The following is a 19166-nucleotide window of genomic DNA, read 5'->3' as shown; positions in this document are numbered from 1 at the left end:
TACCCTGAGGACTGGTGATACATGCAGGGCAGGTGAAAGCTGTAAGATCGTAGGCCCATGTGTTGGAAAAGCTTTAACCATTTGCTTTTTCTTTTAAATCATAATTTGTTTTCTTTTTCCCTAATGGTTGGTACTGAGATGTTCTGACTTTATAATGTTACGAACACCGTCACAGGGCCTGTCCGTGAGCTGGTCACCTTGCCCAGCTTGTCTCCAGGCAGCAGGTGGAGAGGGTATTCTGAGCGTGTGGAGAGCGAGGAGTGCTGTGCGCTGAGCTCCTCAGGGAACAGCTGTCAGCATTTCGCTGTGGCAGGGCCTGCGTCCAGTTGCCAGCACCAGAATAAAACAGAACGCTTTTTCCTCTGCCTGACTGCTTATGGTCAGTTCTACAAACTCTTCAGGCTTGCAAGTAAAGCAGAGTCAAGGAATTGGAAACCCTGGTGGGGTGTAGCGCTCACCGGAGCAGTGGAGCAGCCCACCTTGATGGTTGAAAGCAGCCGTCACTATTTGTGTGTGATCCCGTGGATCAGCGTGAGGTCCTCTGGCTCGGCCTAACCTGGGGAGCCTGGGTGGCGAGGAGCGGCCTCACTCACACATCTCGTCTGGGTGACTGCAGCTGGCCTTTGTGCGCAGCTCTCCCCCAAGGAGGTTGGTGGGGCCAGTTCACAGCGTGATGGAGAGGCCAGCTTCTGGGCACACACACTCACCAAGCCTCTGCTTGCGTTACGTTTGAGTGTCTTATTGGTCAGAGAAAGTCACGTAGCCAAACATAGCTGCAAAGGTGGATGGACGGACTCCACCTCTGATGGCAGAAGCAGCCGAGGCACATTGCAGGGGCAAGGAGGGACCCTTGGGCTGCTAGGAATGGTTTGCAGGGAGGAGCGGACTCCACGGGGAGCTCTGTGGTGTTGGTGCGGGGAGCTCTGTGGTGTTGGTGTGCAGTGGCCTTGAGGCACAGGGTCATCCACCGGACATCGCTCTTGTTCCTTCATTCAGGTCAATGGGATCAAAGGGAAGGGAGATTCTTTTTCTTGGAGCAGGAAAAAAAGGAGAATATTTTTATTTATTTATTTATTTTTGGTACCGGGAATCAAACCCAGGATCTTGTGCTCACCAGGCAGGCGCTGTACCACTGAGCTGTATCCTGACCCTATTTTCATTATAATTTAAACCTTTAGTAAAAGCCTCTCAGAACAGACCCAGAATTGGTCAGAACTCTGCTGGGTTTGCAGTGGAGGTTTTCCGCGGTGTCAGGGGTGGGGTGGAGATTGCAGATGCTGTTCTTGATGAGGGGAGGGCAGCAAGTCTGGCTGGAGCTTCAGGCAACACACTCTTGAGTTTTTTGGGGAAAAGGAACCAGTGATACATTTGAATGTTTCTTGAGAGCTTGTTTGGAGGTTCTAGCCCGGGAGCGCAGCTACTCCCATACCCTTGACCGAGGAATGGTCCTCCTCTCTTGGGGGTGGTCATCCTCTTTGAACAAGTGCGCAGCTTCGGGAGGGATGCGCATGGAGCGTTGAGGGAGGAAGGGGACACCCACCCAGCCCACCAGATCAGCCGTATCAACCCTGGCCTTCAATGGGGTGACAGATGTTGTGGCCAGATCGCCCTCACATCCACATTGAGTGTTTCTAATGGGGCTTACCTGATCCAAATGTATGTGACTAAAATGGTCACATGTTTACTTCTCCATGGAGGACAGTTCCAACACTGTAGGTGTTGGGGTGGAAAAGATACGTGTGGCCTGGATCTTACTTTATTTACTTTATTAACCTCGTGTGTGTAAAGTGAGCTTGACATCTCTGCCCTGCTTTTGAAACTCTTCATCTCTCTTGGCAAGGTGTCACGTGAGCTCCAAACAGTATTCTTGTAAAAGTTTGTGTGAGTTGTTACGGGTGTAAGTCAGTAGTCTCAGAGCCCTGAGGACTTTAGAATAAGCTGTCCATTTTATGAAGTTAAAGCTGTGCTAATTCAAAGTAACTGCTATAAAATTATAGTAGGTGTTGATTTTTCACACTTAGTGCTGGTCTAACTCAGATGGAGCAGTCCTTCGTCCTCCTGCCCAAGTTTTCCATGCCTTCTACGTGTGGGGCGCCAGGACGCTGGGAGCGCTGGGAGTTACCGTCTGGAGTTGAAGGGAGAACGTCAACTGTTCCCAGAACCTGCTTACCGAATAGCAGAACTGCTCCATTTTGCATTTTACTTACCCATCTTACAAGTCAGTCCTGAAGGATTTAATGCGGCCTTGAGTCACCTGAGCCAACGCGGGCATGGACGTTAAAATGAACCCTGCCAGGAAGCGGCGCTGTCACCCTGGGCCAGAGCAGACACCTCTGCCTTCTCTTTCCCCCTCAGGGCAGGGATTTGAGTAGTAGCCCTAGTGGCTAAAGGTGTATGACATGGAAACTGCTGTCACTGCTGACAGCTTGTTTTATGAGTTATGCTTAATATGGTACGTAGAAGAAAAGTAAAACTTCCTGCGAAGAGTCTAACAAAGAGCTGTAGAAAGGCTTATTGAGCACCTCTTTGGAGAGGGCTGAGTAGCCAAATTTAACAGATGTGGGAGGTGAGTAGCCAAAGATTTTATTGGTGTTCATCTTTTTGTTCACAGAAGGGGAGGCGATATTTAAGAACTGTGTGCCAGGCACACAGCTTTATTCTCTTGGAGTTTTTTTTTCGTTTTAAGTCTACAGTGTCATGTGGATTTTTGTTTGTTTGTTTGTTTTTGTTTTGTCTTTTTGAGACAGGGTCTTCCTATGCGGTTCAGGCTGGCCTTCAGCTCACTTTGTAGCCCAGGCTGGTCTTGAATTTGCAATGATCCTTCTGCCTCAGCCTCCCAAGTGCTGAGATTACAGGTGTGTGCCACCACAGTTGACTCATACAATGGGCTACCATGCCTGGCTTGTCATGTGGCTTTTTGACTGGAAATCAGAAATGCTGTCTTACTTACACAGTGTAAATATACTGTACACCTCTGCTAAGTGCTGTGGGGTGAGGTGGGCATTCCTAAGAAGCCTCCCACTGCATAGCAGGTGGGTACTGTGGCCATTCCCATTTTTACTGGGCTCTGTCCCCAAGTGCGTGCAGTCACCTTGCTGGCCTCCCCGAGGGTGGGTAGGATCTATGTAAGATGCCTGTGGAGCCTGAGCTGCACCAGTTCTGTACTGCCTCTTCCGGTCATTCCCTTCTTCCTTTGTTGCAGCTGCTTCATCTCCCAGATGCTCATTTCTTTGGGCCTCGTAATACACATTGTTGGGAGAATCAGGGTGGCCCAGGGGCTGAGGGCCAGAGAGGAGAGGCTGTGCCCGCTCCAGCCCTGTGTGCCCAGGCGACGGCTCCTTCCTTGCTAACTAGATCTGGCCAGCTGATGACGAGAAGGAGGAGGATGCCAGCCCTCCACTGCTGGTCACGCGGCCCGCCCCTCCACGTCACATTAGTTCTCTGCTTCTGCTTCCCGGAGGCCTGCTGCTTTCTTGGTGTTCCACTTTGCTGACTCTCTGGGCAACATTTAGCAGCTCATCACTCACAGAACTGAATTCAGTGACGGATCTTGGACTCATCTGGTGGCCTCATGAAGCTGTCTGGTACCTGGCCCCTCTCCTTGGTGACCCAGTCTTTGGTGTGTCACTGGGCTCTTCCTAGACTCTCCTAGACAGTCTGCTTAGCCCTCACTTGCATGGCAGCCCCAACCCCTTTCTGTTCAGCCCCACTCCCCAGCTGAGAGTTGTGGGCTTCCTTGCATGCCCGCGGGTGCTTGCCATAGAGTGAAACTCCCCGATCCGATCTGACCTGGGCTAGAAGCTGGCGTCTCAGCGCCGCGCTGTGCGGCAGGGTTCCCATATGGCTGGAAGATGAGCCTGGCAAATTGGGACTGGCGTTAACCAGCGACACCGTGCCAAGTAGCACAGATTTTAAGATTTTGTGATACTCCTAGACAGCTGAGCAGAGATTTTATCACCGGCAGCACTGCAGCCAGCCTGTCGTTGCCTTGGCAGCGTTTGTGGAATTAATCGGAGTACCACGTTGACAGGACACCAGCGTGGGGATGGCTAAGCACCTCTCCAGTGTGAGCTGTGTTGTGCGTTGAGTTGTGTGTCCTGGTTTCTGGGAGGGAGGAATATTGCCCTCTACTGGGATTCTGACTTCCTTTTTCAGCAGTTCAGTCAAGAATGTTTCTGTTGACAGTAGTATTTCTCACACGCTTAGTGCAAATGGAAATATTTGTATTAATGAGGCTGAATGTTGAGAGTTAGATCACGAGAGGGTTTCCAGTGCCGTTGGATTCTGGCCTGCTGCCCACTGGAGGAGTGTGGGGGAGTCCAGAGACTTAGGTTTGGCGTCGGGGCTCAGTCGGTGCCCCAGGCACCCATCCTTGGTGCCGTTTGTGCTGTGGCCGTTGATTAGGATGGGTCCCCCTCTAGAACATGCACTTCTGTTGCACTGTGTTTATTTGTCATAATCTCTGTCTGCCTGAAATCTTACGTGTGTGTGCTAAAAATCTCAGTCAGGAGTGAACAGATTAGACACTTGGAGCTTGCTGGCCAGTGCTTTTCAACAGTGGTTAGGAATGGTTGTAAATCCACCTTACAGAGTCATGCAGTCAGGTGTTCGTGGTTGAGTACATAGGCATCCAGAACTACGCAAAACTTTCCTGAATTTATTCACTTGCAGTATACTCTCTTTTCTATTCTAATTTCTTGGTCTTTTTTGTGGGGAGGTAGTGCTCTACCACTGAGCTATATTTCCAGTCCTTTTCATTTTTTATTTTGAGACAGTTATGTGAATTTGTAATCATCTTGCCTTAGCTTCCCAAGTAGCTGGAGTTACAGGCATGAGCCACCACACCTGGCTGTTTCTGCCTCTAAATTTCCTTTTTTTTTTTTTTTTTTTTTTTTTGATTCTTAGAGAGTATCTCACTATGTAGTTTGCGTTGGCCATGAACTTACTATGTAGCCCAAGCTGACTTCAAACTTGAGGCAGTCTTCCTGCCTCAGCCTTCTTTTTTTTTTTTTTGTCTTTTTTAGACAGGGTCTCGCTATGCAGTTCAGGCTGGCCTTGAGCTCACTTTGTAGCCCAAGCTGGTCTTGAACTCACGACGATCCTCCTGCCTCAGCCTCCGGAGTGCTGGGATTACAGGTGTGTGCCACTATGCCCAGCTGCCTCAGCCTTCTGAGTGCTGGGATTACGAGTATGTGTCACCATATCTGGATCTTTTTAATTCTTTCCTTTCTCTTTATAGCAGTCATGACCTACAAAATCATTTTCATCATACACTAAAATGCTCAGTTCGAAACCACTGCATTAAAAAAACCCCACTGCATTAGGGGTAAAGAATTTCAGCTTCCTCTACTCCTTCCCTTCCTTGTTGTGATATGTATATGTGGGGGATGGATTCTGTTCTTTTTTGAGACGGTTTCCCTATGTAGCTCAGGCTGGCCTTGAACTTGCAGTGATCCTCCTGCCTCAGCCTCCTGAGTGCTGGGATTACAGGCATGTGCCACCACATTCAGCCCTTATTTTAATTTTGAGACAGGGTCTTGGTGTGTTGCACAGGTTGGCCTGGAGCTCCTAGGCTCAAACTGTCCTCTTGCCTCTCAGCCTCCTGAATAGCTGAGACTACAGGCACATACCACTGTGCCTAGCTTCTTTTATTTTTTGAAAAGCTAATCCTCTGCTTCCTGCCAGATAGCAGAACAAAAGAACTGTGTGAGTCACCTGTGGTGGTGCACACTTGTTATCCCAGCACTCTGGGAGGCTGAGGCAGGTAGACTGCAAGTTTGAGCTCAGCCTGGGCAATTTAGCAGTTTATCAATACCCTATGTCAAATTTAAAAAGAATTGGGGAAATAGCTCATTGTGAAAACCCTGGGCTCAGTCTCCAGTACTGAATGGGGGAGAAACTGTCCAAATTTAAAATTCCCCTTGAACTCAGCTCCTCTGTAGACCTTCCCTGCTCCAGCCCTTGGGGCAGACAGACCTCTGAGGACTGCTTGCCTTTGAATGCCAAGCCTGATGGGCACCGGGACAGTTTTCTGTTAACTGGTTTAGAGTAATCATTACATCTTCTTTTTTTTTTTCTTAAGACACAGTCTCACTATGTCCTTAAACTCAATACGTAGCCCAGGCTGGCCTCAGACTCAGGCAACACTCCTGCCTCAGCTTCCCCAGTGCTGGGATTACAGGTGTGCACCACCACGCCCGGCTTTCATTGTAGTTTAATAAAAGGTGACACTGTTACCTCTGCTGTGGCTTGTGAGTAGTAGTGATGCCGTTGTAGTAATATTTGCTGATCACTTACTATGATTCAGGCACGGGCTCAGTAGTTGATATGCATTAGCTTATTATTCATTATCTGTACTGTGAGTGAGCCCAGCATTCGGAGACAGGCAAGGTCATACAGAGGACAGCGTGAATGTGGACCTGAGCTCCTTGCCAGACCCTGAGACCTCTGTGATGTCCGAGTTTCATGAAGCCCTTGTTCTTTGCGGCACTGGGGAATCATCCAAGTCCATGTCTGCGCGAGGCAAGCGCGCTCCACTCAGCCGCATCCCCGGCTCCCAGTGGGCCTTCCTTAAGCAGATACTCCAGAGTGGCAAAACACCGTGCTGTGGCTGATGGACCCGCAGTGCCTGGGCCCTTTGCTGGGTACTGGGGTTAGACAGGAACAGCATGGTCTCAGTAAGGTAGAATCATGGAGCTGAGGGAGTCCCTCCCTTCCACCCTGTAATTCTAAACAGTGCCCTACTCTTATTCCTGCTTCCATTATCCTAAGAGAGGTAGAAAATAAGGTAACGAAAACCTAGGAGATTGCTGATGCTCTAGGCGAGAGGAGTGTTGGATCTTCTGGCCTGAAGTTCTGGTCACCTTCACCCTATTCCCATCTCATTACAGGTTCATACCTATGTACTGCATGTCATGCGTATAGTTAAGATCAGAGTGCTTTCTGGGACAAGCATGCATGTTGACAGCCCCTAAAATGATCTGACTCCTTGTCAATCATTCCTATCAATCACACCTAGAGATTCAGTGGAGGCATTTAAACAGTGGTGCCTGGGCTTTTAAATTCTAAAGCCAGGTGGTACATGCCTGTAATCCCAGCTCTCAGGAGGCTGAGGCAGGAGGATTGCCTAGAGTTTGAGGCCTGGCTGGACTATATAGTGTGTTCATGGTCAGCCTGAACTACATAGGGAGACCCTGTCACAATCAGTCAATCAATTCATTCATTCTGAAGCCAGGTATGGTAGTGCATGCCTGTAATCCCAACACTCAGGAAGGCTGAGGCAGGATTTACCATGAGTTTGAGGTCAGCCTGGACTGCATAGTGAGTTTGAGGCCAGCCTAAACTACTTAGCGAGATCCTGTCCTCCCCAAAAATTCTGAGAGATGTGCTTTTTGTTGCTGTTGCTACCTTTGTGTGCAGCGCTTTTCTGTCTGTACCTTAGCTTTTTTTTTTAGCCATGGGCGGCCAAAGGCTATTCGGAAATGAGCGGTCAGAGGAGCGGGCTGGGGAGGCCTGGCGCTGTTGCTTTACAGCCGCAGCCCCCATAGTGGGCGCAGGAGCTCTGGGCCTGATGGCTGCCGTGCTGTGTGCGGGGCTCGCACCCCGGTGGCCGTGTCCCACCTTGGCTCTCAGCGTGGTGCTAGGCCCAGCGTGCAAGCGGCGCCTTCACTTGCTGCGCCACCTGCACGATGGCCAGTGTGAATGCGAAGCTGGTGCCCAGCCCTCTGCTGCTGAGCACCTGGCCATCCCTTTCCACACGGCTCTCGGAGTAGCTGTAATGATTCCCATTCATCATTTTGTCTTTAGCAGCTTTTGTCAGCATGCACTTGCCCTGAGCACAACTTCCGGTGACCTTCAGTAAATGTACCTGCTTGCGACTCACTCCTGGGTGCGCACTTGGCAGTTCTTTCCTCCTAGCGGGGCCTGGATGAGACAGCCTGGTCTGGTCCGTGGCCGCAGTCTCGCTGTGCATTGTGGTGCAGGGGATGGGAGGAGACCCCAGAGGGATGGGGGCAGGTCTCCCACCACAGGCTCACTGCAGCGACCAGGCCCCTGGTCCTCTGCTCCCGAGCAGCAGGGTGTGTGTGGAAGGGTCCTGAGTGACAGGTGCCTCTGCAAACCCACCAGGAGTGAAGTATTGGCCGATGCTGTGGGTGATAATTAAGCACTTGACAGCCCCTTGGCGATCAGGTTCCTAGTGGAACCTTTTGTTGTGTGAAGATTATCGATGCCAAAATGGAATCTTTCTCTACAGCGAGTCGGGCAGTTCTGCCCTCTGGAAGAGGGTTCCTGGAACACAGTTGTTACTTCAGGCAAAGCACACTCTGTGGGAGGTTCAGAGACCCCGTGTTTTCTGTCCGTGTGGCTCAGTCCATGGTGCTGTGGGCCTGCTGCTCCCGGAGCTGTCGTAGTGGCTGCCATCCTAACCCAGCCTGTTAGGTTGTCTCTCTCTGCTATGCTTGTTTCCCCTCCAGGGAAACCTCACATTCTGTTCCGTTCTGTGCTAGCATTGGGCATCTGCAGCCTCGCGGAGGCTCTCACCTGCCCGGTGAGGTGAACTAGGGCAGGCACTGTCTTCCGGGCCCTGAGCAACGCCAGAGGACTCGCCAATCCTGGAGCTTGTCGGAAGTGCAGGCTGTGATTCTCAGCCTTCGTTCTCCTCAGCCTGCATTCTCGTGGGGCCTGGGAGGTTCCGGGGACGTGAGAACTGGAACAGCCCTGCGCCGGGCTGGGCCCCTGTGTCTCTCCCAGTGCAGAGGAAGTGTCGTGGGCACACTTGGTGCTTGCCGGGTTCCATGTGCCGATGCACGTGGGTGTCAGTGGAAGCGAGAGCCTTCTGCTTCAGTCCTTTGAGCACCCCTAATACCTGCCTGCTCCCTAATTAACTAGCTCTTCTGCTTAAACTCTGGAAACCATTTTCCAGTAAGGGTCTGGGTCAGATATACCATCTGTCAGAATCAGGTTTACCGGGTTCTGAGATCAATGCCTAGCACCTTAAGGTGTACAAGTTTTCATGTGTGTGTGTAGTATACTGGAAAGCCACAACCACATCAAAAGACCGTAATCATAGTGACCCCCTACTAGAGTTTTCTTGTGTCTCTTTATGTAGCCTCCTCAACATCCCCAGTGATCACCAGCCTGCTACCTGTTCATTCTCTAGAAGAATTGTATATAGATGGAGTCAGGCAGTATGGCTTTGTCTGCATGGCCTCTTGCAGTACAGTTACTTTGAGATCTGTCATGAGCACTGTGTGTGCCACGTGTATTAGATTGTTGTTACTGCTGAGTAGTATTCATATTCTGTGTTCTGTGGTATGAATATAGTTGTCTGTGGGTTGTTTCCAGTTACTTGTTGGGCTGCCGTGAATGCTTATGTGGAGGTCTTTGTTTTGCTTGGTAACTACTACAGAATTGAATACCTAGATCATATGGTCCAGGAATACTAACTTCTTAAGAACCTGCTGCTAGTTTTCCAAGTGGTTAAACCATTCTGTATCCCCACCAGCAAAGAATCTGGCTTCCTTTCATTGCCTCCAGTACTTGGTATTGTCTCTTTGGTTTTACCCATCCTAGTTTATTTTGCATGTCACTAATGAGCATATTTTTTGTTGTTGTTCTGTTTTTGAGACAGGGTCTTCCTATGTAGTCCAGGCTGGCCTCAAACTAACAGCTATCCTTTTGCCTCAGCCTCCCAAGTGCTGGGATTACAAGCATGAACCACCATGCGCAGCAAAATCATTAATTGTATGTCATGATTTGAGAGTTCTTTATTTTGGATTCAAGTTTCTTATTAGAAATAATTTGTGAATATTTTCTTCGGTCTGTCTTTAAAAGTGTCTTGATCTTAGCTGTTGATCTTAGCTAAAAGGCTGAGAAGAAATTAAAGTGTCTTTTAAAAAGTAGCTATTTTGGCCTTGTGTGGTAACACACACCCTACTCCCAGAACTGGGGAGGCTGAGGCAGGAGGATCATCATGAACATCATCATGAGTTTGAGGCCAGCCAAGGCTATAAAATGAGTTTAAGCCCAGCCTGAACTATATTGGAAAACTCTGTTTTAAAAAGATGAAGGAAGCTGGGTGTGGTGGCGCATGCCTGTAATCCCAGCACTCGGGAGGCTGAGGCAGGAGGATCCTTGCAAGTTTGAGACCAGCCTGGGCTACAAAGTGAGCTCAAGGCCAGCCTGAACTGCATAGCCAGACCCTGTCTCAAAAAGACAAAAAATTTTTAAAAATTTAAAAAAATAAAAAGAGGAAAGAGTCGGGGATGTAGCTAAGCAGCACAGCACCTGCCTGGTAAGTACAAAGTCATGAGTTTGATTCCCAGTACCAACCCCTGCCCCCGAAAAAAAAAGATGAAAGGAAGGACAGGGTGGCGCACGCCTGTAATCCCAGCACTTGGGAGGCTGAGGCAGGAGGATTGCTGTGATTTGGAGGCCAGTCTAGGTTACAAAGTGAGTTCAAGGCCAGCCTGAAGTGTGTAGAGAAACTTTGTTTCAAAGAGAGGGAGAGAGAAATTATCATTTTCTTTTGTACATGGACTTCCAGTTGTTCGGAATCTTTTGTGGAAAATATTATCCACTTTCTGCTAAGTTCCTTGGAACCTTTGTCATAAACCACCCATCTTACATACAGAGAGAAAGAAGTTTCCACATATGGAGCCTGACAGGAGGTGCAGACCACCGAGGGAGCAAGTTCTCTGGGCTCCCAGGTGGTGAGGGGGCTTGGCTTCCAGTGGGAATATTTTTTCTTTTGAAACAATATCTCACTTTGCAGTGCAGGCTAGCCTTGAACAGACTGTGTGGGGCGGGCTGGCTTGGACTCAGGGATACTCCTGGTCCATCTCCTGGGCGCTGAGGTTACAGGCGTGCGCCACCACACCCAGCTCAAGTTGGGATCCGGGCAGCGAACCATGAGCTGCCTTGGGAGTCCAGCAAGAGCAGACCTGTGGATGTGCATCCTACGGGAGTTGAGAAAATAGTCCCCGAAACCACTCGTGGCGGTGCTTTCCTCTTTCACGGAGCACTGGGTGAAGGAGGCACTTTCTGGAGGCACAGGAGAGACGCTGAGTCGGTACATCAAGTGAGTAATTTAGGACCGGCCTTCCCCTCCTGGAAGCCTAGCTGCAGACGTGACTGGACCTCTGTGGAGGGGACCGAGGCTTAGGATCTCGGAACCCCTGTGGTGTGTGGAATGCACAGTTGCACAGGGCCTGTAAGGTTCTGGGCCAGCATGTTTTGGAGTCAGTGTAAGGGTGACGCAGGCAGCAGACTGCCACTGTTTAGAGCCCAGTTCAGTGCCCACCACTGTCAACTCACAAAAGCCCTCTCCAGAGAGATACTGGTTGTCCCAGAGGCAGCTGGCGTGAATGACACAGTTGCCTTTGGGAGCCACCCCTGGCAGGAGTCTCTATCCCCGTGTCAGAGGAGATGCACGCGGCACGAGCCCGGAAGGTGACCTGTCTCGAGGCTGGGCAGCTACAGGGGCTCATGTCCTTCAGGGGTCTCTCTCACCTGGCTTAGTCAGCGTCTGTGCTCCGCCTCCTGTTGGGCCCAGGGGACGGGAAGTCCAGCACTGCGTCCTGCGGTGCACAGCTCTCCTGGGTCCAGGCTGAGAGTTCCCAGGGGTTGGTGGAGGAAGTGGGCTTGGCGCTGGGTGCGGGCGCCCTGTGTTGCCCTCCGGGACAGCCTGGCTGATTTGGGGAGGGAAGACTGACTGTAGCCCCCACATGTGTCCAGACCTGTGTCTCGTGCTGGAAGCCGGAGCGCCTAACGCCCTGGGAAACCTTTCTGTCTTCCAGGCCCTGCTGGCAGGCATGCGGAACCGGGAGAACAGCTCGCCCTGCCAGGGCAATGGAGAGGCAGCTGGCAAGAGCAGAAGCGTGGGCTCTGCGTGGCTGGGCGAGGAGGAGCCCTGCAATGACACGACCACCCCTTCTTACAAGAAGCCTCTCTACAGCATCTCGCACAAGATCATGGAGAAGAAGAACCCGCCCGTGGGGGACCTGCTCAGTACCTATGAGGTCTTCGAGAAGCCGAACCCCAGCAACAGCCCCTCCCCAATGCGCCTGCTGAGTGAGTCTCAGAAGCGCGACTGTGGTAGCATGGGGGCTGCCGCGGATGGGGACCCCAACATCTACTTCCTCATCCAGAAGATGTTCTACATGCTCAACACCCTCACGTCCAACATGTCCCAGCTGCACAGCAAGGTGGACCTGCTCTCCCTGGAGGTGAGCCGCATCAAGAAGCAGGTGAGCCCTTCCGAGCTGGTGGCCAAATTCCAGCCACCGCCCGAGTACCAGCTGACCGCTACTGAGCTCAAGCAGATCGTGGACCAGAGCCTGTCGGGCGGGGACCTGGCCTGCCGGCTGCTGGTGCAGCTCTTCCCCGAGCTCTTCAGCGACGTGGACTTCTCTCGTGGCTGCAGTGCCTGCGGCTTTGCTGCCAAGCGGAAGCTGGAGTCCCTGCACTTACAGCTTATCCGAAACTACGTGGAGGTCTACTACCCCTCGGTGAAGGACACGGCTGTGTGGCAGGCCGAGTGCTTGCCGCAGCTGAACGACTTCTTCAGCCGCTTCTGGGCCCAGCGGGAAATGGAGGACAGCCAGCCGGGCGGCCAGGTGCCCAGCTTTTTTGAAGCCGAGCAAGTGGATGCCAGCCACTTTTTGGACAAGAAGGACCAGGAGGAGGCCCTGTCTCTGGACCGGAGTAGCACCATCGCCTCTGACCACGTGGTAGACACGCAGGACCTCACCGAGTTCCTGGATGAAGCCTCGTCACCGGGCGAGTTTGCGGTCTTCCTCCTCCACCGGCTCTTCCCCGAGCTCTTTGACCACCGCAAGCTAGGCGAGCAGTACAGCTGCTATGGTGACGGCGGCAAGCAGGAGCTGGATCCGCAGAGGCTGCAGATCATCCGCAACTACACAGAGATCTACTTCCCCGACATGCAGGAGGAGGAGGCCTGGCTGCAGCAGTGCGCCCAGCGCCTCAACGATGAGCTGGAGGGCCTGGGGCTGGAGGCGGGCAGCGAGGGCGAACCCCCTCGGGACGACTGCTACGACTCCTCCAGCCTCCCGGACGACATCTCCGTGGTCAAGGTGGAGGACAGCTTTGAGGGCGAGCGGCCCGGCCGCCGCTCCAAGAAGATCTGGCTGGTGCCTATTGACTTCGACAAGCTGGAGATCCCGCAGCCTGACTTCGAGGTGCCGGGCCCCGACTGCTTGCTCAGCAAGGAGCAGCTGCGCAGTATCTACGAGAGCAGCCTGTCCATTGGCAACTTCGCCTCGCGCCTGCTGGTGCACCTCTTCCCCGAGCTCTTCACCCACGAGAACCTGCGGAAGCAGTACAACTGCAGCGGCTCCCTGGGCAAGAAGCAGCTGGACCCGGCTCGCATTAAGCTGATCCGCCATTACGTGCAGCTGCTCTACCCCCGGGCCAAAAACGACCGCGTGTGGACCCTGGAGTTCGTGGGCAAGCTGGACGAGCGCTGCAGGCGCCGGGACACCGAGCAGCGCCGCTCCTACCAGCAGCAGCGCAAGGTACACGTCCCGGGCCCCGAGTGCAGGGACGTGGCGAGCTATGCCATCAACACAGAGCGGTTCCGGGAGGAGTACGAGGGGCCCCCGCTGCCCCCGGAAAGAAGCAGCAAGGACTTCTGCAAGATCCCTCTGGATGAGCTGGTGGTCCCCTCGCCCGACTTCCCAGTGCCCCCTCCCTACCTGCTGTCGGACAAGGAGGTGCGGGAGGTCGTGCAGCAGAGCCTGTCCGTGGGTAACTTCGCCGCACGGCTGCTCGTCAGGCTCTTCCCCGAGCTCTTTACCGCCGAGAACCTCCGGCTGCAGTACAACCATTCTGGGGCCTGCAACAAGAAGCAGCTGGACCCCACCCGGCTCAGGCTCATCCGCCACTATGTGGAGGCCGTCTACCCCGTGGAGAAGATGGAGGAAGTGTGGCATTACGAATGTATCCCCAGCATCGACGAGCGGTGTCGCCGCCCCAACAGGAAGAAGTGTGACATCCTCAAGAAAGCCAAGAAGGTGGAGAAGTGACGGGCCAAGGGTTGCCCAGAGACTTGGGGTCGCCGGAGCCTGAGCGCTGGGCACCCCCGGACTGAGCGTCACTGTGGAGCACATGTGTGGTACCCACAGGCAGGCACCTTATGTCCACGGGGTGTGGCTTCCTACCTTTGCACACATAAACACCCACCTGACCACAAGACAGGAGCCTTGCATTTGATTTCTTGTACTCGTGACTTTCCTGTGTCTCTGGTGTGGCTGCTGCAGTCTGGGGGAGGATGGCTGAGGGTGCAGAGGGGCTGGAGGAGTGGGGTCCTCTCCCTGGCTGCGGCCTCCATGGCGCTCACGGTCACGGTCCAGGATGCAAACTCGGTGACTCCTGGTCCTCTCCACACTTTTACACCCCCCCCTTTTTTAATTAAACTGAATCCCTTTTTTAAAAAGCAAAAATCACTGGGCTCTTTTGGGGCCATTTTACTTAGGAAAAAAAAATCTTTTTAAGTATTTGAGACGAAGTACTGTAAGATGAGTTAGGTGCTGGGATTTTTAGAGATGATTTCAGATTTCTGAACTTTGTAGAAGTGCCATGTTCGTGCGTGGTGGGTAACACAGCATGGGGCGGCACCGAGACAGCTCCCTGACCTTGTCCTTACCTGGTTCTGGAAGACTCGAGATGCCCCTTGGATGGCGGGAGAGGGCTGGGACCGGAGCAGTGAGGTGGAGCTGGTTCTGACCTAGCTGCGCCTCCCGCCAAGGCGCCTGGCGGGCTGTGTGCGCTGTTGCCGGGGCAGCCTGTGGTGCCCCCTCTGTGGATGAGAACACTGGATGATGATGATATGAATGTAGACAGACGTGGAAACGTGTTCACGATGTCTTCATGTGAGCTGTGTCCTTCGTGCCCGTTCCCCCTCGGTGTGTGGGTGCTGGTTGGAAGGGCAGTCAAGTTTTCTTGAAAAACGGTGTGTGTGGGCATGTGGCTTCTTATTTGATTTAAGGGTGGGCCCTTTGGGCTCGCTGAGAACTGTTTGTTTTCCGTGTGGGTATTTGTGTGAAATCCGGGTCTGGGCGCTGCACGGTGACTTCCCCAGGCCTGTGTGAGCCCCTCCCACAGCAGGACGTCCTTGTTCCTGGGCAGGCGGGCCTGGGCCTGGGCCCCCCTGGGAATACTTGGTTTTGGAAGGACACGGGTTATCTCAGATGGGGCTTGAATGTCCTTTCCAGGTCCACTCAAAACTTTCTCCTCAGCCCCCTGGAAGGTTTTACTGTCCTGCCCCTGGCCCGTCCCCTGGCTTTGAGGTACAACATCTCTTCCCTCCTTGCTGACTTGGAAGGTGTGACTGCTCTAAGCCAGCAGCTTGCTCTCAGGAGTGCTGGCCAGGAGACCTTTCGACAGGTTGTGTCCTGAAAGACAGTGTTTCTCCCTGTCCGGGGCCACGTGCTTAGGGGAAGCGAACAGTGCTGTGTCTTGCCAGAGACCCTGAATATAACTGAATCAAACCAGGTAGTCCGCAAGCCCTTGTGGGAGGTTACAGATTTAATAACCTAATGCTTTAGTATTTTGCTACCCTAAAATGCAGAAATAATAGAAATAATCTGTGAGTTTCCTTCATGCAGCTAAGAAAGTTAGTTCCAGTGACTGTTGTGACATACTTTTGCCTGTACTCAGTGGGCATTTATATATGTAAAACAGTTTTGAGCAATGTGAAGTTGCTGTTTTATGTCATTACAGCTTGTTTCTGCTGAAGCTGCAAGCCTGTAGTTTTGAAATTGAGAAATGCACGGGGACTTGAGTACACTCTGTCACACACCCACACCTTGGACGTACACAGGAAGTGTAAGGGAGAGAGGCCTACACAGATAACAAATTCTTTTGTGCCTGGATACAAGGGACTGGAGCAGCCAGGAGACTCACCTTTCCCCCCTCAGTTGGGCCTTTTTCTTTGCCTTAGTCTCCCTACTGTGCAAGTGCGCATACACACACACACACACCTACCCAAAGATGGCTGTGGCTCTCTGCCCTTGGCCCTGCTGGTTGGGGAGGGCGGTACCATGGAATTTGTTCTGGTCTCTAGGATGTATCCAAGAGGATTCCAAGCCATGTGAAAATTACCCTGCTTTTAGAGAGTGGAATGTGACCCTGCAACTTTAGAAGCACAATCAATAATTTTTTAAAAAATTCTTGTCTATTCACATTAGAGAAATCAACAGGTTGTAAGAATTAAATGTCTCTTTGCAAACTAGAGCACGGTAAAGTTTTAGAAACTGCGTTTTGGTGGTTTCCTTTACACCCTTCTTGTGTAGGGCATCTCCCGCATCTCCGATCCCTTTTAGTGAGGAGGGGCGGCCGTACCGGAGCTGTGCCCGTCCCCTGGACCGTGTTCTGTCTGTGTGGTGCGCTCACTTCTCCACCATTCGGGTGGCTCGCGGGGTGTGTTTTTTACATGAAGCAATAGAAGTACAAAAATGCTTATTTTTTCAGAATCTAACGTGTTCCTTAAAATCAGTTCCTTCTCTCCCAGTTTTTTGGTTTTAGGTGTTTGTGTTTTGGACTTTTTTTTCCTCCTCTCTCCCTCTCTCTCCCCCTGTCCCTCTCTCTTGTCTCTGTCTGTCTCTGTCTCTTTTTGCCTTATATCCCAAGGACTAAAGAATTAGCACAGACACATTCTGAGGTTAAGTAAAGTAGTCACAGTAAGGGTAGTGGTCATGGTTCTGGTAGTAAGGTGTTAAGGAATGTATGAAGATAGTCTTGAATGTACTGTTTGGATCCTGCTTCAGTTCTCGTGCCCGTGTCTACACAGTGACAAACATTTGACAGGGAATAAAGTGTCCATTGTCATGAGTGCTAGTGTACCCTTCCCCTTCGGTCTTGACCCCAATGTTTTTTCTTTTCAAGTTGGGGGTGGGGCTGTCTGCAGCAGTCACTAACCAACCGTGGGATCTGCTCCTGGTGATGGCTTGGCTGTTCGAATGCCAAGAGTGAGGGCCCAGCCCCGCCGGCACAGCCTCGCAGAGCTCCCCTGCGGCCCGGTTGGCAGGGGGCCTGCGCCGCCTGGTGTGCGGCTGTGTAGGTCCTCAGTTCTGAGTGCGGTGGGTGCCCTGGGGACCGGCACTGCCACTTGGAAATACTTGCCTCGCCTCGGGTAGATCCAGCCTTAATGTTTCTGACATCCTAGTAAGAGCAGACCCTGCACAAAGTGGATATCAGAGTTAATACTGTGAGGAGACAAAATAATGAGAATAGTTCTACCAAAGATAATGAATTGTCCAATACTGTCTGGATTTTACCATTGATTTGAGTGCATCCTTAGCAAACTGAATGTAACAAAAACCCAGGACATTTTTGCAAACTGTATGCTGTCTAGCAACTTTGTGTGAATTTTTATACAAGCACTGTTTTTTGAGTTATATAAAATGTTATAAAAATAGAAAACCTGTGGTCTCCTACCATCTTATTTCCTTAGGGCACTGGTCTCAGAACAACCTGGGTCTGCGTGCCTGTGTCTCCTTCACCGCTCTGGGCGTCGGCACTACTTTAGTGTTAGGTGGTGGTGGGTGACAAGAAGGCACCGAGTAACCCCAGCGCTGCCCTGATGTTCCCGCCTTCCTGGTCAGGTGCCGGGCCAGCCCTGCAGCGCACCCCGGCCTCCCTCGCGGGGCGGCTGCGCTCCCCTTTGACCCAGTGCGACATCGTTCCTCAAAGCTAATAAAAAGATGCGTTTTCCCTCGGCCTCTCTTTCCTTTGGCTAATTATATACCAGAAACCTTAAGTGGCACTTCCTAGGAAATGACAATGTCTCCAGCTGTCAGAGAAAGTATCTTGGCCCCGGGATCACAAGATGTAGTTTGTGGCTCCTTGGTGGGAACACTTTTCGTACAGCACCTGCTTATTTCCGGTGTTTTGTTTCGGAGCTGGAGATGGAACCCAGGCGTCACATGCTTTGCTGCTGAGCCACTTTTCCCCCAGCCCTGTGTTTCCGATTTGCGGCCCCAAAAGCCGTGCTGTAGCCTTGCTGACAGGCCTGCGCCGTCTAGCAGTGGAGCCTCCGATGCCAAGTCCACCCGCTGTTTAAGCAAGAAGTGAAGAAAGGGGGCTGGGGATTTAGCTCAGCGGCAAAAGCGCGTGCCTGGCAAGCGCAAGGTCGTGAGTTCGGTTCCCGGTACCGGAGAAAAACCAAAAAAAAAAAAGTGAAGAAAGGCTAGCTCTTTCCTATTGTTGCTGAAGGTTAGATTGATTCTTTAAGCCCCTTCTGGTTGTAGGTATGTTTTCTATGAGAAAGTTTAGAGTATTTTGGTGTGTGGGTGCATACTTTATCGGCTCTGCTTGTAAGCTCACCACACCAACTGCCATCATTGCACCAGTGAGTTGCCATGGCCTCTTGGGGGACTTCTGGGAAAGCTGACATCCTTGTCTGCTGCTGCTGCGGAGTGGAGGGGCGGGAGCGCTTCGAGCCTGCTGGCTGAAGTGACGCCTAACAACAAGACTGCAACAGGTGCTGCAAGAGCGGGACCTAAAGGTTGCATTGTCATCCTCTCCAGAGCCCGGGAGGTAAGTTCAGGAAGTACGCCCAGAGTCGCGGCCTGTGTGCTGGGTACTGTGTCGCCTAATTCCCGGAAGAACAGTGCCATAGCCCTGTTCTGTGGGAAGGAAGCAAGAAAAGGGTTCTTGTTCAAGTTCGCGTAACTAGCAAGTGGTGCCGCTTTGAACCTGTTTGTCTCTTTCCACCACTGCACACCGTTTTAAGGGCTCAACACCCCTGAGTCACAACGCACAACCGTTCAGACTCAAAGTAGCTGAGTGGTGGTCTCACCACATCCTCCCAGCCCCAGTCTGTCTGATCTCCGTGCAGGTGAGCTGGTTTTAGAACTGCACCGGTGTGGTAGCGCATGCCTGTAATCCCAGCACTCGGGAGGCTGAGGCAGGAGGATCGCTGTGAGTTTGAGACCAGCCTGAGCTACAAAGTGCCCTCAAGGCCAGCCTGAACTGCTTGGTGAGACTCTGTCTCAAAAAGACAAAAAACAAACAAACAAACAAAAAAAAACTGCACCGGGTGACATCATTGTAGTGACCTTGGTCAAACATCTTCTGTAATAGTCCGCTTTTTGAGGTGGAACTGGGTGCTGTGGGTGGGGTGGGCTCCCTGGGAGCAGAGCAGA

The 19166-nt window shown here is 52.0% G+C and overlaps 1 protein-coding gene across 4 annotated transcripts in view; it reads left to right on the top strand.

Annotated features, from left to right (window-relative positions):
• The window catches only part of Bend3 (BEN domain containing 3), a 38224-nt gene extending 20782 nt beyond the window's left edge, over nucleotides 1-17442 (top strand). For all 4 annotated transcript variants that reach the window (XM_005377836.2, XM_013510795.1, XM_013510797.1 and 1 more), the window contains exon 4: nucleotides 11799-17442. In XM_005377836.2, coding sequence (XP_005377893.1) covers nucleotides 11799-14045 — 2247 coding nt within the window. In that variant the 3' untranslated portion in view covers nucleotides 14046-17442. The remainder of the gene's footprint in view (nucleotides 1-11798) is intronic.
• The last annotated feature ends 1724 nt before the right edge of the window (nucleotides 17443-19166 follow it).

This window comes from Chinchilla lanigera, unplaced genomic scaffold, assembly GCF_000276665.1.
Source record: "Chinchilla lanigera isolate Chin_1 unplaced genomic scaffold, ChiLan1.0 scaffold00010, whole genome shotgun sequence".
NCBI classification, from domain to species: Eukaryota; Metazoa; Chordata; class Mammalia; order Rodentia; family Chinchillidae; genus Chinchilla; species Chinchilla lanigera.
The sequence above is the reverse complement of the archived record's forward strand: the minus strand, read 5'-3'. Positions and strand labels throughout refer to the sequence as shown.